At 26.5% G+C, this 21422-nt stretch overlaps 1 protein-coding gene and 1 long non-coding RNA gene across 2 annotated transcripts; both read right to left on the reverse strand.

Annotated features, from left to right (window-relative positions):
• Positions 1-453: 453 nt before the first annotated feature.
• LOC145190933 (structural maintenance of chromosomes protein 4-like) lies at positions 454-20877 on the reverse strand. Its single transcript, XM_090065804.1, has 35 exons — positions 20532-20877; positions 19927-20118; positions 18964-19140; positions 18620-18784; positions 18369-18496; positions 17727-17952; positions 17204-17269; positions 17031-17108; positions 16576-16621; positions 16406-16446; positions 16253-16309; positions 13219-13340; positions 12998-13106; positions 12799-12860; positions 12321-12390; positions 11805-11966; positions 11353-11393; positions 11044-11179; positions 10761-10821; positions 9933-10060; positions 8051-8155; positions 7803-7929; positions 7617-7668; positions 7311-7362; positions 7150-7235; positions 6651-6735; positions 6132-6194; positions 5769-5942; positions 4757-4882; positions 4599-4676; positions 4250-4405; positions 4044-4120; positions 3830-3908; positions 3652-3756; positions 454-970 (listed from the first exon to the last, which is right to left on the reverse strand). Exons 1-35 carry the CDS (start codon positions 20736-20738, stop codon positions 836-838), a joined length of 3774 nt encoding a protein of 1257 aa, XP_089921930.1. The 5' UTR covers positions 20739-20877; the 3' UTR covers positions 454-835.
• Positions 2566-3188, reverse strand: LOC149882269 (uncharacterized). The gene is made up of 2 exons (XR_016444744.1): positions 2941-3188; positions 2566-2854 (listed from the first exon to the last, which is right to left on the reverse strand). It is a non-coding gene; the product is annotated as an uncharacterized LOC149882269 (long non-coding RNA).
• Positions 20878-21422: the final 545 nt, after the last annotated feature.

Genomic DNA, 21422 nt, shown 5'->3' on the forward strand with positions numbered 1-21422 from the left:
CTTAATCTGACGCTTTTCGAAGAATTACAATAGAAATCGGATAGAAAATGTTTTTCCCGCGCTGTTAGTCTTTTCAACGTTAAAATTAAGATGCAAGAATATTGGAAACAAAAATATTTTTACAACGTAACGCAAGTAGTGAAGACTGTTTAGAAATTACGAGAAACAGAGATATTAGACGAATAAAACCAGAGGAAAATGTTGCAAAAAAGAACGTAAACGTAATTTTAGTTTAAAAATAAAATATTATTTGATTCATATTTTCGTGGTAATGTAAAAATAATTGATCTTCTATTTGTTAGATAAGTTTTTCCGAAAGGAATTCTTTTAATTTTTCAGTAATTCTCGTGCTTTCTGTGCAACTCGTTTATGATAAAAAAAATCAGTCTTTATTTTTCAGTTGGTATGGTCCGCCCTTAGGAGAGGATTGTAGCATAGAAAGGTACGATCCTATTTTTGACAAACTCTTGCTAAGCGTTCATATTTTATTTAATGTTGCAATAAGGATAAATGATATAATAAAGTATATTTACATCTGTAAATCAATTCCTTTGAAAGCAAAATAAACGTTGATAAAAAATGTAACTTAATGACAAGTTACATATCGTGCTTTTCGTAAAACTTTCCACGAAGAACGTGTGTACAGTGGAAATTAGAAATTAATGACGTCTATTTTTGAGGATGGTTTATCCAGTAGTAATTAGGGGTTAATCTGGAGATTATTTTAGAAGAGAATTCATCCAGATTTGCTATTCCGTATTTCAATCCGAAAGCCTTTTTGATGAAAGTATTAGGAGCATATCACGTTGCAAATCAAAAACTTTCCATATCAAAATTACAAAGCCAAAGGATTTATGATCACACTTTTTGTACAGTTATCAGTTTTGTAAATACCGACCAATCGATCAGCTAGTTCGAACATATTGTTTCGAAGACTAATTATGATAAATTGGGCATTTTTCGTACGTTCCTGAAAAAAAAAAAAAAAAAAAAAAGAAACCTGAAATATTCTTTCTTGATCTCTTACATAAAACAGAGAGATGGTTGGTAAAGTACATAGAGTGTGTGTGTGTGTATATATATTCATACATACATACATACATACATACATACATACATACATACATACATACATACATACATACATACATACATACATACATACATACATACAAACATACACACAACCACACACACGCTGTTCCAGAAAATTGTAATAAGCTCTAACCTCATGACCCGAGAAATTCCTTTGTGTTATTGAAAGAGAACAACTTGTAGTTTACAAAAATGTAAACCTTAAAATCAGGCATTAAAGTATGCCAGAGAAAACTGCATTTAAAATTTCACCAAAAATAAGGTTTTTTTATGGTCCAAATGGCAACTCAGTTTTGCATTTTTACAGCATATTTATTGATTCATTTTCTGTAAGTATATCAAAGACATTGTTTATTAATTTTTTGACAAAGATATTTTAATTTTACATAGCAGGTATTTGATAAACATCAATTTAAGACAAAAAATTCTTTTTAGTTTGAAAGGTTTAGAAACATCACATTTTAAGAAGCTATTAGCAATAATTTTTCTGTTGAAATTCTTTATTTGATAACAAAAATCCTTGTAAGTTGGCGTATGAGCAAATTAAGTGGATGCTTTACATGTGTTTGGCATTGTACTCTGCTAAACAGTGTTTTAGTTTTGTTCTTTAATTTGGATTTGTGGAGTCAGATTTAAATTGATCTCAATAAGCTTAAAAGGTGTGGTGGAGGACTTCAGTAGCTTGTTCACTGTGCTCAATATTATAAAAGACAGCATGAACTTTTAGGGTTGAATTAAGATTGGCTGAAAGAAATGATGCTTTCAATTTTTGAATTTCTTCCTGATTGTTGGAACACAATTTGTTTGCAATACAAGATTTAACAACTTTGTTAAACCTTTGCAAAATGTCAATTATTGGAATATGCTCTGTATGCTGAGAGACTTTCAGCACGTTAAATAAGATAATCAGGTTTTTTCAAAATTTTTTTAGCAATCAGGACCATTAAAATGTCCACCATGGTAAGGCTGAGGATTAATGTGATGGCTTGTCACCCATTCATTTGGAGAATCCAATACATTCTTAAGACATTTCAGAATGTAGCTGACAACACCAATCATTAGGTGCAGTTCCATAGGAGGGATAATGTCAAGTAAGTTATCAAAATTTGTGAACAAAATTGGAAGCTGAAACGTGTTTTCAAAATATTTTGCTGTTTTAATATCATTTCTGGCATTGACATAGTAATTGTAAGCCTTTTTTGATTGATCCAATTCTTCTTAGGGACCCTGTTTGATGCAGATCTTTGGAACTGATGTTGCACTAGCAGCACAGATGCATGCTGGAGTGAGCTTGAATGCCACAGATGTTTGCAAGTTTCATGTCACATAAAACAAATTGCATGCACAAGATCCATCAAAATTTTGACATTGTCATAGGTCTCAGGCAAATCATTGCAAATTGCAACCAATAACTGTTCATTGACACCAAAAGCTTCAGAACAGTTTTGATTAAGAAGATTTTTTGCAAATGCTGACGTTTCTGATTCAGTGTCTGAGCTGTAAATTCACCTTTAAAAATCCTCCACCTACATCAATGCCCATTTTAGTAATTTGATTCAAAGGAGTGTCTCTTTTGCTCAGTATTTTGCAAGGTATTCTTCAGTTAGTTCACGGAATAGTTTTCCATTAATATCATTTAAAGTGGATACTAGCTTAAAAATATTGTTGTTAAACAAACCAGTATTGACCTGAACTTGCACTATATTTTCAGTTGTAATGCTTGAACTTGCACAGTTACTTTCAGCTGTTTTTGATGATCCTAAAAAACAAAAAATAATCAAAGAAACAAAAATTTAAAAAAATTTAAGTTGATATAAGATGTTTGGTAAAAAATTACATTTGTACCTATATGGACTTTTTTGCAGGAATGAGGCTTTCCCTTGCTGAAACTAGTCAGACAGCTTGAACAATGTATCTCTACCTTTAGCAGCTCCTTTATTTTTGTTTGTGCAAACATCACTACCAGAGCTTTTTGGTTTTGAGTCTATAGTTTTATATATAGTTATATAGTATATATAGTTATATAGTTTTATATATAATTATATATAGTTTTTTCCTCATGGTTTCTTGCTAGAGGCATTTTAATGAATGATGCATTTTTGTTCAAAACTCATAATTATATACCTTAAAATGCAAAGTACTCTTATCAACTAGTTAATCCTCTAAAATTACTGCCAGATTGATTAGATATTTTCTCTAGTTTTTAAATAAAAATTATAATACAATAATAAGATTGAATCCACAGAAAATAAATTTCTAAAAAATAAATAATTTAAACATTGCATGCTGTAAAAATGCAAAACTAAGCTGTTATTTGGACCATAAAACCACCTTATTTTTAGTGCAATATTTTGTTAACTACAAGGTATACTCTTTCAACAACCCAAAGGATTTTCTTGGGTTATGAGGCTAAAATTTGGGAAATAGTGTGTGTGTGTGTGCGCATCATAATGCAGTTTAACAATGATAACAAACATAGCAATGATATTTGCAACTTTTCCACACTCTACAAAAGGTTTTATTACTTTTTGAAATGATACAAGATAATTGTCTCACCTTAATATAGTTTGCAATTATTGAGACATTTTTAAAGTCTAATGCAGCATCAATTTCATCCATGACATACAATGGAGATGGTTTATAATGATGAAGCGCAAACACCTAAAGTTCAACTCAGTAGTACAAAGTCATTTATTTATTCAAATCATCTCATACGTTTAAAAAAACAACTCACCAGAGCTAACGAACTTAGAGTTTTTTCACCACCTGACAAATTTGATATATTCTTCCAGGTTTTCTTAGGAGGACGAACGCTATTGAAAAATTTTCATTCAAAAAGTTTATAAAGAAATTTTGAGCATCTTTTTAAAAAAATTGATTGACTAAATATCTAAAGTATTTTAAAAAACATAACGAATAAGATATACTAAAAAATAAAAGTACTCCACCTAAATACGATACCATCAGAAAATGGATCTAGACTATCAATTAGTTCTAATTCTGCATCTCCTCCCAATGTTATCATCTGTAATTTAATAAACCATTGAAGTACTCAAACATGAAAATATAATTTAATTGAAACCTAATAGATTATGATTAGTTCAGAATACTGATCCTATATATATATATATATATATATATAAATTAACCATACTTGGTACATTTCCTTTAACTTTGCAGTTATAACAACAAATCCTGACATAAACTCGTCAAGTCTTCTTTTTCTCATATCGTCAAGGTCTTTTCGTTTTGAATCACGTTCTTCTGTCACCTTTTCAAGTTCTTTAACACGCTCAAGATAAATTTCCTCCTAAACAACAGGTTCTTTGATCTCAATATAGTGTAAAATGTGTTAAAAAAAACACAATAATAAGTAAATAATTTAAATACCAAAAATAAATGAAAAAGTATTTGAAATAAATAGCATAGCACAATATCAAACTAAATACCACTATGAAAAGAACTTTGAATCAAACATTTGAGTTAACTCAAATAAATTTCACCTTTTTATAATACTCTTCAATTGCAGCCATGTTGGGTTTCATTTCAGCCAGTTTTTCTGAAAGCACTGTAATTTCATACTAAATTAGAAAATGAGAACCACTAACATGTTCAAAGCATGCTGTAACTTTTTAGTAAATCACATTAAACTTTAACTAACTGCAATTGCTGTGTCATCAACTTCCATCAATTGTTCTTTTGAAAGTTTTACTAACTCTTCAGTCAGTGATTTGTCATTCTCTTCTACATAAGATTTCCTCACTTTGTGTAAAAAAAGTTTATCCAACTAAACAGAAAAACTTTAATAGTTTAAAAATAGAAGTCTTGTGTGAGTAAGATTTATATTTAAGAATGGTATTATAGTGAACATAATTTCAGAAAAGCTTGGATTTAAAAAGAATTGTTTTTTTAAATCAACTACTGAATAGGGAAAAGAATATTACAAAAAATGGGGAAGATAAATTTCATGGATCTCAATATTACATAAATATCAATTTTTGCTACAACATTGCTATATACTTTTTTTAGAAAAAAAAACTATTTGAAGTAAGTATTGTTAACTTCAAAAGAATTTGTTTTATAAAAGCAGGTATCTAAAACATGTTTAGATTTATTATTCACAGGCTGTAGCATTTATATTTTCCCACCTTCCTCATGCATCTTCTTAGATGATGAGGAAGGGTGGAAAATATAAATGCAACACCCTGTACACTAAATGCTTTTTTTCTGAAATTGGAATGTCTAAGGTTGGATGTACCTCCTGATACCTTTTTATACATTGAAAAACTGTTTTCCGCAGACACTGCTTTTTAACATTCTCATTACTCACGTAACAATTACAATGCATTTTATTTAATTGGACATATTTTATTAGATTGAAAATATTAAAGCAAAAATTTGACCTTTTATTGAAAGTGCATCATTAAAAACAATTTATAAGATAACAAAAATTTTCATGTATATGTAAATATTTGCTAATCATTTGTATTTAAGTAATAGGTGAATATTTGCTAATTGTTTGTATTTAAGTAATAGGTGAATATGAATATGTCACACCCTGTGCAGTAACAAATAAATAAATTTGTAGAAAAAATTTTCAAAATGAATGTTTAAAGCTAAAAAAAAATTCTATTCAGCAAATCAATTAACAAAAACATTACAACAATTTAAACCTTTTCCTTCCAATGTCGTATTTTGTTATTATTTTCCTTAAGAGTATTTTCAAACTTTTGCAGTTCATGTTTGACATCAATTTCTTTGCTTCGAAGCTCGCTTTCTTCTTTGTCAGTAGCTTCAAAAGCAAGCTTAACCTCTTCTAGTTTTTTCTGCATTTCTTTCATACGATCCTGTACAAATTAAAATAGTTGTCAAGTATATTTAAAGAAATAGTTAAAATTAAAAAATTTATTCAACAGTAAAATCAACAAGATTTCAAGAGAAAGCTGAAAAAAAAAAAAAAAAAAAAAAAAGAAATGTAAAAATGACACAAGAAAAGCATTTTTTTTTAAAAAAAAAAAGAGTTAGTTTTTAAATACCTGGCCTTCCTGAGCAGCATTTAAAACCTCAGTAGCATCATCTTCCAGTTTTTTTAACTCAACCTATGAATTTTTTGTTTGTTTAGAGAATCGAATATTCATTAGTTTTATTACACTTATAGATAAAATACTGAAGAAAAAAAACAAAACAAAAACAAACATTCATTTAAATATTTTTTATTCATTACAGTCTTAATGTTACAAATCCCAATTATATTGTATGATAAAAATTGCCAAACATTTTGATTTAGTTATGTAAGACTTTTTAAAACTTTAAGAAGTTTAAAAATTTAGAATATGAGTCATCTTCATAAAAATTCATCCCTTTCAGAACTAGCTTATCTTGAGCAAAAATTAAAAATTTTTCAAAGATAATTTATTCACAGATTCATAAAAAAAAAGAACATCAAAAAACTTTCAAAGTGTGTTAAGGAGGATAAAGATGAGTAAATGACGAAAAATATAAAAACATGACAATAATAATATAAAAGATAGAAGAAAAACACAACCATACTATACCTGCTCAATATTAACAAGAGCTGCCAGGTTTTCTTTTATGTCTTTTTCAATGCTTAAAACTTTTTCCTCTGCCTTCTTTAAATTTCTATACATCAAATTGTTATTGTTAAAATTATCAAACAATTTAAAAGACCAAACAAAAAGAGGTCAAAAAAAAAAAAAAAAAAAAATTAGAAACAGTTATTCTAAAACTACAAATACAAAAAAAACTCAATTTCTTGTTAATATTTTTATCCTTAAAATTTATTCTTTGAACCCTGAATGTCATCGAAAATATGTTCCCCATAGACAAACTCTGTTCCAACAATCGTAATAAATTAATAGTTTCTTTTTTCTTTCACTATTTTTCTGAACTTTATAAAGAAATAAAGTAACACAGCATAAAAATTTAGGCTAGTATTAGAGATACCTTGGTTCAACTTTGTTATTACATTTTGATTATTTGATGGGATGAAAAAAAATCCACAAACATAAGTTAAAAAAAAAGAGAGATGCTCACCTTGATGCATTTTTAATTGCAACTGATGCTTTAGTTTTCTTTTGACCAACTTCATCGATAAGTTTATTTAATGAATCCAACTTACTCTAAGCAAAAAAATATTTTCTGAAAAACTACAAAATCTGAGAAAATCAATAGATTTAAAATAAAACACCACTAACCTGTTGGCCGCTTAACTTTGATTTTCCTATATCCATTATTTTTTTATGTAAACTAAACAGAAATATTATTTTCAATTTTATCTTAATAAAACAGTGTATTTATGTTTTTCATGGAACTTACAATAACACTAATGCTATTATACAACAATAGCTAAAATACCATTATAGAATAGATAATATGAAATCAACATGAATGTAAAATAAATCACTTTAAAACAAAAATGATTAAATTATATTGCTAAATAAATATATATTAAATATTATTAAACATTGTGAAATTAATTATTTAAAAACATTTATGATTACCTTTGAACTTCTTTTTCAATTTTTCCAGAAATCTCAGCCACCTTAGAATATGCTAAAATAAAATTATTTTACTATAGCATATTCTACAATAAAACAATATTAATATACATCAATAAAATTCAACTGATTTTATAATAGTATAACCTCAATTAAGATAAAAAACGAATTAAGCATTTTAAAAAATACTTTTAGTGGAGATTGCTATTTCATTTTCCAGTTTTGCTTTATGTTGAGCTTCAGGTTTTGCTTCTTTTACTTCGCAGCTTAACTGGTTTACCCTTGAAAGTTGCTCTTTTTCCTGAGCACTAAGTGCCTAAGAAGAAAAAAATTAAAGAACAAAATAGCTTTAATGATGGCTGTAAAAATATTTTTAAAACCAAAAATCAGTATGTTTTCAAACCCAGACTCATCAAGCAGAAAATAACAAAAAGAACCTGTATTTCCATTTTAAGCTTTTGTAACTCATGCTCCATTGATTTGACTTGTTTAACCAAATTATGAACTGTATCTTCAAGCTTTGTTTTTCTTTGCTGAAGATCCTAAACAGAATAACTCCTTTTACTAACAACCCCTTATTTATTGTATTTTTTTACTGCAAATGTGTTCTGCTAATAAATATAAATCTAATTTTCTTATTCAGATAAATTACAAAGTTTTGATATTTTTGTAACAGCCACTAGAAAATTTAAGATTTCGTCAGATATATTTTGCTATGTGTGTTTATTTTCTTGGGAAAAAAGTAGGTATTACATAAAGATTTGAAGGGTGGAAATAGCTCAGTTATTTCTTTTAATGACAAACAAAAACCTCTAATACAATTTTATGATTATTTTAGAATAAGAGTTAAAATTTACAATTGAAAATGAAAAAAATTCTGAAAGATTTTTATAATTATTTTGCTATACATATTCAGAATATCGGTTGTTTGACTGGTTATATATTGATAAGTATTTTCTTTACATAAACAACAAAATTCATTTATAAAAATTACTCTTTTAAAACATTTTAGCAGCAGTTTTTACATGATTTTACAAAAACCTTTCTTAATAAAAGATAAAAATGCAATTAATTATCTTGGTTTTTTTTTTTATTTAAAAACTTGATAAGAATATATAAATTACATTACATAACATTTTTTTTCAATAGCTTTATTAATTTAATTTTTTTACTGCAAATGTGTCTTTCTTATAAATATCAATCTAATTTTCATATTTAGATAAATTAAAAGTTTTGATACTTTTGTAATGACTACTAGAAGATATAAAAATTCGTCAGATATATTTTGCTATGTGTGTTTATTATCTTAGGAAAAAAGTAGATATTACATAAAATTTTGAAGGGTGACAAATTTTGGCTAGTATGCAGAAAATATTTTGATATGACCATGAGTGATCAAGGCAAACTATGGGCTCCTCATGTGAGATGCAGAAGCTGTCAATCTACTCTAGAAGAGTGATTAAGATACACAGTAAGGGGAATGCCTTTTGCCATTTTAAGAGTATAGAGAGAGAGAGTCAAAGAACCATCATTAAGACTGTTACTTTTGTATATTTGATTTGAAAATGCACAGAAATGTGAATTTAATAAAATTTCTTCAGTATCCAGACATACCACCATCTGGAGCACCCGTCTTTCTTTTTTGAGTTGCATGGGGATATGCAAAGTAATAATGTTTTCTTAGCTTATGGGAGAACAGAAAAAATGCCAGTCAGAAGTGTTAACGCTCTCTGTTATTGAGATGCGATTGATTTATTTACTGCTTGTAGACTCAAGCATGATTTTGCACAATGGTGGGTACTCATAGACATCTTTATATGAAGTCTCAAATCAGTGTTGCTCAACAATTGAAGTAAATATCTGTCTTTTCCTCTTGCACAATAGTTGTAGTTGCAGAATCCATACAAAAGAAAATTAAGATAAGATCAAAGTATCTCTTGACAAAAAAAATATATATATAGAGAGAGATTAAGTGGAATGTTTGTGATATTTTGAAGAAGGTTGCTTTGTTATTGGAGTTGCATGGGAATATGCAAAGTATTAATGTTTTTTTAGCCTATGGGACAGCAAAGAAAATGATCACTGCAGCAAGAAGTGTTAAATATTCTCAGACATCTCCTACTCGATTCTATCAAAGCTTTAACAACCTTACTTCATATTAAACTAGTATGAGAATAAAAATAAATAATTATTGGTGTGATGTCAAAACAAATATGATTTTCGAAAAAATATGAACATTTTCAAAAGCATTTTGTTGTAATTCTACAGTTATAATACTTTATTGGATCAAATAATTAGAATATAAAAAAGAAAACAAACCTCTAGTGTTTTTGTGTCGATAAAGAATTTTTTTTCCAGAACTTCAACATCCTTGGGATTGTAATCTTGTATTAAACGATTGCCAATTCTCCCTTTAGATGGTCTGTTTCCTCCACCACTCATAGTACCTACAAGTAAGTAGAAATCATTAAGATTTATCCACTAAATTACATTAAACTTTTTAAATGTTACATTACATCTGAGAAACCTCTGATACTATTGCTGTGTCACATAAGCCAAATCTGATTAGTTTATGAATATTTACTGTTATTTTTTAGAGTGAGTTATATTTCATGTGATTGGTGACTTGTATTTTGTAGCGTGGTTGGATTATAATGAAATTTAACTAAGAGATCAAGATGCTATTTGATTTTTAGAATACTATAACATACAGTGATGGCCAAAAGTCTTGGAACAAAACATTTAACGACCAAAAAAATTTATTTTTGATCTAAAGTATAAATTTAGAAGGTTTGAGGTATATTTTTAAAGAGAATGTTGTTTAAAAAAATACTTAGAACTTATTTATTTTTTTATTTATTTTACTTAAAATATTTACTGTAACATAAAATATGTTGTTCCAAGACTTTTGGACACCACTGTAAGTACTGATAACTTGATAAACTTTTGCTGTAATTACAAAAGTTGAATTCTAGCAATGAAAATTCAAAAAATCATTTCATATATAAAAAAATTGCTTTATACTTTTGATTGAATTTTTTTCTTTTCTTTTCTTGATGTTTATTCGAGATGTGATAATAATATGACTGTATAAGTAGTATATTTAATTTTTAAGTTACTTTATCATCCAATACCATGAATACTAACCTGACATCTCAATTAACTCCCCTTTTAATGTCACCACTCTCCAACGTCCGCTGCTCTTATCCTAAATATATAAATTTATAATCTAAAAAAAAATGCAGTGCACTTTTTAAGTTACTTGAGATGCTACAGTCACAAGAAAATAATTTTTCCAATCCATCAAAACTAATATATTTATGTTGCAACCTGATAGCACTTTAAAGGAGAGCCTCATAAAAAATCACCATAACACATCAATGATAGATTTGAAAAAATTCATAAAAAAAAAGTGAATTATTTACATCACCTTTGGATAAGCAATTCGTGTAGCTTGATCCAGGTTATCAGCAACAAGGGTATCTTTTAAGGCAAAATAAAAAGCTGTTCGTACATCTTCTGTCTTCATCTTCACCAAATCAAACAGTCTCGGTACATTTTCAGGTCTAAAGATATTTATTTAAACTTGTTACCATTTATCAAAACAATTATTTCAAATATAGTTACATAAAATGCAAGAGAACAAGAAATAATTTAAAAATTATAAACTTTCAATGGCACTTTAAAAAAAATCGCATGCAAAATTTTAAGCAAAAAGCAACATAAATAAAAAACTTGCGTTTTTATTTTAGAATTGGCTTTTTGTTCACAGTTACTAACCTAAAAGTAGAAATTACAAAATATAAATGTAAAAAATCTAGAAAGACAAGCATTGTGATACAAATACAAATTAACTGTGTTATATTATTTAAAGTATAATCATTAAAATGGTTTGTTTTTTATAAAATAATTTTAAAAAATATACTCCAAAGTATCAAAATTTCAAAATATTTAGATATTTCAGAGTAAATTTCAGCTTCTATGTTAAAGTAAAAGTAACATAATACTTATGAAAGAAAAAAAAAAAATTTAAGATAATCATAATTGAGAAGAGAAAATCAGGAAAAAAATAATTAAATTTGATTATCACCGATATTATTGTAATGTGAGATGAACTGTAATGAACAGATTGAGAAGAGATGAGCTAATAAGCTGAAATAATTATATCACGTATTATAGTTTTTAACTTACTTTGTCCAATGCTATAAAAGTTGTGGAGCCGATATTATTTTTCTTTAGAAATTGAACTCCTTTTTGTGCAGTATCCATAGAATCTACAACGATGAAATCTAATGGCCCACACGCAGTGCTGATAGCAACATCATACTTATTCTCAATAGCACCAAGATCACCCTGGAAGAAAATAAATCATTTAACGACTGTGTAGATATATTTTAAAAGATTGTAGTTAGATACATTTATTTTTCTTGTTTTAATGAAAACACGCCTGCTTTTGGATGATACTCAATTTATTTGTCATTTCAAAATTTAACTTCTGAGAAGAAGTTTTTAATGACAAATATAAAACTCAATTTGAAATACTTTGGAAATTAAATAAAAAAAAAAAAAAAAAAATTAAGCTTCATTAAGAGCTAATAAGAAGCACATGTAAAGTAGTACCCACAATCTTTTTTCCAGAGATTTCTAAATAATAAAAATCAAACTTTTTTCTAATTTCATATTGAATAATAAATTTAATATCCTTACCAATCTACCATAGATTCCTTTAATTCTGCCATCTTCTTTTTCTTTCATCAATGCATCTAATACAGCATCTCTTAAGCCAAAAAAGTGTCATTCAATGAGAGAAATGAATTGTAAAATTTAAGGTTTTTTTTATTCTGGATAATTATCTGTGGATTGTGAGAAATTAACTTCCCATGTTTATTATTTGAATTACATGAAAACATAGAATTACAATCTATTAGCAGAATGAAAAAAGAAATCTTTTATTCTTGATGCACTGTTTCACTGAGAATGAACGACAAATTGCAAATTTATAATGCACCCTATCTATGCAGATAAGAGCAAATAGTAAAGAAAAAAACAAAGACAATTGATTAAAAAAATTACTAAGAACAAAGAATTACAGGAACCAAGAATTATATAAAGAGCAAATAATTAAAGAGAGCAAAGAGTTATAGAGAATAAAAAATTACAGAGAACATAAAATGACTATAATTACCGAGATTGAGATGCATGCATTGCACTTCTACTCTCCTCAACTTTAAGACGATTTTTTTTCACCTTAAAGTATGATTTTTTATTAAGGATTTTTTATTAAGGACTTTAGAACAACAGAAATAACATTTTAAAAGTGATTCTAATAAAGTTGATCAAAAACTATTAAATAGAAAAAAGAACCTTCTGCAAGAAAAACTCACTTCACTAGAAAGGACTTTTTCACTTTGTGTTACTTGTTCAAGTTCTTTCTCTGCACTCTCTAGCTCTTTTTTTGTTGCTGGTAAATCTTCTTCAATAGAAATAAGCTGTCTGAAAGAAAAACAAATAAAAAAAGAAGGCCAAAAAAATTACCAGCAACAAAAGTTATTTGTGTAAAAACAATATCATTTCATGCATTTTATAAAAAATAGTTTTCACTTACTTTTGCTTTTCAAGCTTCTGTTCTTTTGCCTTTTCAGCATTCAACTTGGCCTGCTCTAACTGCTCATTTAGCTTTTTATAGTTACTTAAATAGATTTCAAGTTCACTTGTTAGCACATCCAACTTAATTGACATAAATAAATTAAAAAACATTATTTCTGATTTCTTTTATAATTTTGAATATTATTTACATTTTTAAACATTTGTCATATTATAAATTACAACATTTTATATAAAGATAGAAGCCATTTATATATATAGAAGAGTTATTAATAAACATTTCTTATTACCTAATTATTGTTTACCATTTATTATTACTACTTTATCAAATTTTGCAACAACTCTTTGTTTTTTATGGAAACATTTTTTTTATTTTTTAGATTCATTACAAGTAGTGGTTAATTCACATTTTTGAATTCAGTTGCATATAAGGGTGGAGTGATTTTGGAATCAGAACTATAGTAACTCAGGAGTTAATAGATAGTCAAAAACAAAAATATTTTGTAAAACATCTACTTGATAGTTCTTGGAAAATGGCTGGTTCACAAAAATGTACATTTATCTACAAAGTGTTTTTTCAAGGAAAACTGCTTTTTAATACAGATTTTTTTTTTTTTTTCACTCTTAAAATTTTAGAATTCATAAAGAAAATACCAAAGAGCAAACCCACTTTTTTGGAAAACAGTTTAAAGTACAGAGGTTTGCCTTCAGAAATTCTTTCAGCTGATCATTAATTATTTTGCCATGTGATTCAGTTTTTTTTATTACACTGAAAACTACAATCAAAATATATCATATAGAACTGAATAGAAGAGGTCGAGGATTCTCTAAGAACATTGTGGAATAAAGTAAATCCAAGCCTTTCTTTTCTTCAGAAAAATTTAAGAAATCTTTAGAAAATTAAAAAATATTCTTGAAAGAATAAAATCTTTTAACCAAGGACATAACAATTCTAAAAGTAAGGAGTGTCAAGATTTGATTTGGATAATCTCTTTGATGTTTCTGATGATAATTTAACAACAGTCTTATACAATCACAGAAATGTTTAATATAACATCATCAATTGCCAAGTAGACACATCTTGTGTCTTTATAAAACTAGAAAAGTAGTTGATTGTATTTTTTTAATGTTACTTTACATACAAATCATACTATAATTACAATGTAAAATGTATACAAATATAATTTATACCTTAAAATATTTATATACTTATTTTATGATTAAAATAATTACTGATAACTGTCACAAGTTATTCTATTTTGTCATGCAATACAAGAGTAAATCATTAAATTTTTTACTGATTAAATTTCATGTAATTTTCTCAGTCATTCTGCAAAATATAATTTTATTGATTTTAATTATTGTTGTCCAAAAATCCAAAATTATTTAATTATTGGATTTTTTTTTTAACAATGTGTTCCTAATGCTGTAAATAATATTGCCAAAGATTACTGAGTGTTTTAAAGAATTTTTATTATTTTATTTAGGAATTTTTATTGAATTTAAATACACTTCACTCAAACTGAGCAAAGAGCGCGAGATAGTGAAAAGTAGTGAACCAGGATCAACAATGAGGTTGAAGGAAAAAGAAATTGATGTACTAATCGAAACTAAAAACCAAATTTACTGAAACTTCCTTCTCAAACTCAAAACATAAAATGTGCTGCCAAAATTGGTTGCAGAGACTAGTCACCAAGTATACGGTTGGGAAGCTCATAAATATATTTTGGCTAAATAGAAATCCAGGGAAACTCAACCAGCTTTTAAAACTAAAACAAGTTTTGTGGTTTTTTAAGTAAAAGAATAAATTATGACTAGAAGTACCAAGCTCAACTTTTTCTACAAGCTTGATAAACACTAATATTTACTTTCTTATAACACGTTCAGTGTTCAAAATAGTTTTTTACTATTTTATTACTAGATTATTTTATTACTAGATTATGGTTTTTAGAATAAAAACTTTGACTCTTCAGTGATTTTTTGAGGTTCTATTAAGAAGTACAAAGGTTTTAGAACTTCAGCAATACCATTTATTTTTTAGATATTTAGAATAAATTACGCAACTTATTAATTTTTTTTATATATCAAATTTTGTTGTCTTTAAGGTCAGTAATCAAGACAACTTACTAAAACTATTTTTGATTTCTTATTTGTAAATACTTCTAAGATGCAGGCTTATACAACTCTACAGTCTAGGATACTTCATTGTTTAGGTATATAATAATACTTTATAGTCATAGAAAAAAGAAATGCTTTAAAAAGGAGATTAAGAAACTAGTTAACAATCATAACAAAATTAAATGGCGAAAGTGGTAAATTACTTATGTACCATTAGACATAAAAATGTTTTGATTTTTTTTGAGTCACAGTTCACCAAAGGAACATATTTAATTGAAAAAAACTTAAAGGTGACATTTTAATTAAAACTTAGATTTTCAGAAAAGTGTAACAGTTACAAAAACTCAAGCAACTTTGCATTTTTTAAAAGTCAATTAAGCTTTCCATTTTTTACTTTGGATGGCTGAAACTTTGCACTTTTTTATTTAACTTACTTCCAGGTTACTAAAATTTAATACAGTTGAACTCACATAATTTGAACTACTATAATTTGAAAGATCATTTAATTTGAACAAATTGTACAGTCATGTTAGGATTTACTAGTAAACACTGAACTCCTATAACTAAAAAACTCATGTAATTTGAACCTATTTTGAGACCCCTAGAGCAATTGAATACATGAGTTCAACTGTAACTGTTTTAAAAAGAATGAAAATCAATCTACCCATTTGAATGCATTGATTGCAAAAAACAAACCATATAAGATGAAAACCAACATTTTTAGAAAAAAAAGAGTTGTGTTAGAGGAGTTTAAGATGACCAGCTGTTACTCCTTTTCCGCTCACTCCAAAAAAAAAAAAAAAAGTTTTTATAAAAACTACAAACTTTTCAATTTCACTGGAGCTATTTCAAAATAAATATTATTTGAACCATTTTGTACATAACTATTTTGTATGATAAAAATTTTAAAAAATCACCTTTGACTTAGCTTCATTGACAGATTTTTGATTTTCCATCAGTGTCAGCTCTTTAGCCTATAAAGATATATTTAAAGTAAATGTAAAAGACAATAGCCCTAACAGGAAGTCCATTTAAAAACAATATTTTGATAAGTAACAAAAAAAACACACTTCTTTTTCTTGTTGCAAACCTTCTGTTTCATTCTTTAATCCTGGAAAAAAAAGTTATAGATTTTCAAATAAAACAACACAAATTATATACAACAAATTATGTAAAACAAATTATATACAAGTTAGTTTACAAAATTAAAAAAAAGGGGAAAGAAAATTCAATAACAGACCAGCCATTATCTCTGTCATTTTTTTTTCTTCTATTTCTTTTTGAGCCTACGAGAAAAAAAAAAATTATCTAATGTTATTTAAAACACAGTAGACTATTGTGTAGTGCTACATAATTAATGGGACAGAAAATATTAAACTTTTGTTATATTGTGATAAAATTTATACAACACGTTCTAAATAAGCTGTTACTAATCATCAAGCATTTTCCACATTTGAGCATGAGTAATTGTTATTGAAGTTTTCAGTAGGTCATTATCTTCTTTTTAAAATACACTTATATCAAAAGGTCTCAAAAATTTTGAAATTTAATATTGACACATTAGAATAATAGTATGTAATGTCCTACATGTTAGACATGTTTTATGGCAAGTTCTGCATCATACTTACATTTTTCAGACACTTATGACTAAAGAAAAATGTAAATAACAATAAAAATAATTTGCTTGAATGTAACCTCTAGTTGCTTCATGGAAATAGTGCACTGTTCTATCTCTGCATCACTTTTTTGTGGAACGCCTTTTAACTCTTCCAGCTAAATAAAAAAAAAAAAAAAATTAAAAAAACTAAATGAAAAAATATTGCCTAAACTATATTATCATGGCATCTTTTAATTGTATAATAAATTACCTTAGCTTTTTCTGTCTCCAATGATTTTTCAAGTAGTTTTTTGTTTTGTTTTCTGTGCTTCAGTTCCTTAAAAAATGAGTTTGGGTATGTATATGGGTATGCAAGCATGCATGCATGCATGTATGTATGTATGCATGCATGCATCCATGCATATATATATAAATATATATATATATATATATATATATACACACACACACACACACACACACATGTAAATACAAAGAGCTAACTTTATACATTTATACTACAGTTATACAGATTATAATATAGTCATGTAGTTAGTACCTAAATTACATTTTTATTATGTAGCATTACATTAAAATAATGCATGAATGGTAAATGAAACCAAAATCAATTAACTGCTAAATATTTAAAGATATAACTTAAAGGATATAAAATATATTTTTAAATGTTTTCTTCATATTATCTTGAGATCTTTGAGCAAGAAAATCAGATAATTATTTATATAAGGAATATAGCAACTGTAAGAACAGTAACTAATTAAAAGTACAAAAAATACCTCTCTTAATTTTAAATCATATTTTTCAAACTCAGCAAATGCTTTTTTTTTCTCTTCAGCTTCTGTTAGTAGTTCATCAAAAAGTTTATTTATTTTCTTATACTCTTTTCCTTTCTCTTTCTTTTGCTCTAGGAAGCCACTAAGTTGTGCCTGAAGTTTCTCAAGTTGTTGTTTAATCTCCTCTTCTTTACTTTTTGTTTTTGATTCGATTTCTAAGCAGTCATGGCTAAAAGTAGTTGTTCATAAAATAACACATAAGTATACACAAATAATACTAATAACAAAACCAAGTACTTATATCATCAGCACATAGCATCATGCAATCAAGGATATTTTAGATTACTTAACTTTGATTACATATTAAATTTTAAGGCAGATTTGCTAACAAATTAGTGCACCAATGATATACAAACATTATTGCCTTTTTAAATGTTTTTATACCAATCATATACAAACATTATTGCTTTTTGATACAAAATATTAAAATCAACTGTAAATTAAGTCTAAAATAAACTGTAATTAAGTCTTCAATCAGCATAATGTATCTCCATTAACTTACTAATTGGTAAAAATATTAAAGGTCTTATGCATGAAAATAAAACTAAAGAATATAAAAAATTTACAAAAAATAAATTTACATACATATATTTTTGACAAAGAGTGTAATTTTTTTTGGTAATATTGTTTTCCATTATAAGAAAAGCTGTTGCCTCTTCTTTCTCATGCTCCAACTCCTCTTTTTCTTTTAAAACAACCTTAGCTCGATTTAACTATTATGATAGAAGTAAAAATTAAATGCATTTCTAATAACATTAACTCAGCTCTTATTACAGACATATACATTACCTAAACAACTTAAATTAAATATGATAGAAAAGATTTTTATTCATTACCTTCTCTGCTCTTTTCTCATTCAGATCTTCAACAGCTGTTGACAATTCATCAATAGGTATTTTATAAGTACTTGTTCCAATTATATCTTCAAGATACTCCAGCATTCCTTCATCGTGTTCAGTCTCAGCTTTAGGCTTCATTGTACTTATTTGTTCAACTTCACCCTAAATAAATTACAGAAGCTTATACATTTTTTAAAGACTTATTTGTGTTTGTAATTAATATGATAACAAATTCAAATTTAATTTATACAAATATAAAAAAGTCATTTTTTTAAATAACAGATTGGTTAAGAACATGTCATATATATTACATTGTATATATTTTATACAAAAAAAAACACCTGTAGAATAAGAAACCGATTGTGGTCAATATCAATACCACATGTCCTTAAAACCAATCCTATTTCTTTGAATGTTTGCTTTTTCCCATCTAAGTAATAATCAGATGACCCATCTTTTCTAGCAGTTCTTGAGATTGTAAAGTGGGTATTTTCTACTAACTCAAAGTCTTCACCAGGCTAAATAAACTATGTATTATTAATGCATTTAAAAGGCATCATTTGAAAAATAACTTTTCAAATATTATTATTGAAAAATGCACAAAATTTCTATGATATTGTAATTAAAAAATATACATATACACCAAAATAGCATTTTGCACTGTTTTTGGTCTTCAAAAAAAAGTATTGAAATATCGCTGTGAATCTATTGGGAGACTCCGTAACTAATATAGATTTTTAATAATGTTGCTTTATTTTCTAATCAATTGTGTAATGTGCAAAAAAAAAAAAAAAAAAAAAAAAAAAACAAGTCATTTTTTGCTTCAGGAGTTTTTCCATAACAACAGAGCACCTATAAAGTATTTAAAACCTATGAAAAAGCTGTTTCAATAATATAAATATCTATTTTATCAACAGTAAATAGAGGAAAACAAGATAACATTCACATAATAGAAGAAAAAATTTTACAAGGAATTTGCAATATACTGTGAAGCAGATTACTTCCTAAAAGCTATAATCAGTAAACAGCTATTGAGAGCTATTGGTACAGCTAAAGATGTATTTACTTTGCTAGCAGAAAAACCTGGTTAAAATTTTGAAATTTAAAATTTTACTTTATGGAATGATCAAATATTCTGTTTGATGCTCCAGCAATAACAAAATTTAAAATAATTATGTAACTAACATTAATATAACTTGTCAGAATCTAAAATAAAGCAGAAGATAATAAAATAAAAATTAATATTAAAAAATACATCATTTATCAACATTATTTTATGTTGTAAGAACATATTTTAAACATACCAGGTCAACAATTTTCTGGAAATGTACTGTAACAGTGCATGCTTCAATATTTGAATGAGCTTCAGAATTGTGGATTAACAATGAAAGTTTCTTTGAACGAATTTTTTGGGAGCGATAGCCAAAAACAAAAAGCATTGCATCAATTACATTTGATTTCCCAGAGCCATTGGGTCCAACTATAGATGAGAAATTCTAAGGAAAAAAAATAATTAAAAAACAAAATAAAACAACAATAACAATAAAAATCAAACAGTAGTTTAAATGGATGAAAATTCAAGTTTAAATGAGTGATTAGTTAATAAATAATAAAACAAAATGATAAAAACAGGTAATTAGAAGAAATATTTTAGTAAAGATTATTGCAATTCTATATTTTACCAAAAAATTTTAAGTTTCAGTTAATAGAGCTAAGATGTTCATTTTACAGAAATAGCTGAAAAAAATAAAAATACTACAATTTCTAAATAACATATTTTCATAAATCAAATCAGCTTTCCAAAAAAAACTTCTTGGCCACACTTATTTGAAAGACTAATGAATTTTTGTTTTTTTTTAATCAAATTTATAATAATTTATCACTTATTCTTTTAAAAACAAGAATTTACCTTATGGAAAGGACCAAGAACTTGCTTTCCAGCATAAGATTTGAAATTTAAGTTCTCTATATGTGTTATTATCAAACGAATATTAGAAAGTGAAATGTTTTCCTTTTGACTTGAAGTAGAACTTGAAACTGTCACTAGATTGTTACTATTTTTCTGCATATCAGTTGACAATATTTCTTGCAGCATACTTTCTTCTTGTATAGTCATTTTGTTAAATTTTTTTAAATTAATAAATCTATTTTAACTGCATGCTGAACATCTATAAACTAACAATAAAATTATTTGTTTCTCTGTTCTTGCATCACATGAGTGCAGCAAAAAATTTTTTGTGACATTCCTGATAACTATGATCACAATTATTTGTATCTTTTATAATGAAAAAATCTTGGCAAACCTAATTATATATATATATATATATATATATATATATATATATATATATATATATATATATATATATATATATATATATGTATATATATATATATATATATATATATATATATATATATATATATATATATATATATATTTATATATCGCAATTACATAAATAGGGCATCTCAGTATTGAATAATTCCAAACAAAAAGATTTTCTTTTTCATCTACTAATAATAAATGTTGCAGTAAATACTAACAGTTTCCCGCCAAAACAATCTTTTTTGTTAAGAACCGCCGTTCGGCTGTTTATATAATAACAAATAAAAACGAATAAAGTAAAACTTTTTTTTATTTTTATCATCATTTAAATATAAATCGAATTAACTATAATTTACTTATTTATCAATCAATGTTAATACATTTCTTTTTAATAAGAAGATTACAAAACATATGTAACTGCAAATTGTGACTCCTTAATAGGACCATAATCTTCATAATTCAAAAAGGGGG

The sequence above is a fragment of the Hydra viridissima genome, unplaced genomic scaffold, assembly GCF_058129835.1.
Source record: "Hydra viridissima isolate aposymbiotic clone 2 unplaced genomic scaffold, HvirCarnegie_v1 scaffold_11, whole genome shotgun sequence".
NCBI lineage: Eukaryota > Metazoa > Cnidaria > Hydrozoa > Anthoathecata > Hydridae > Hydra > Hydra viridissima.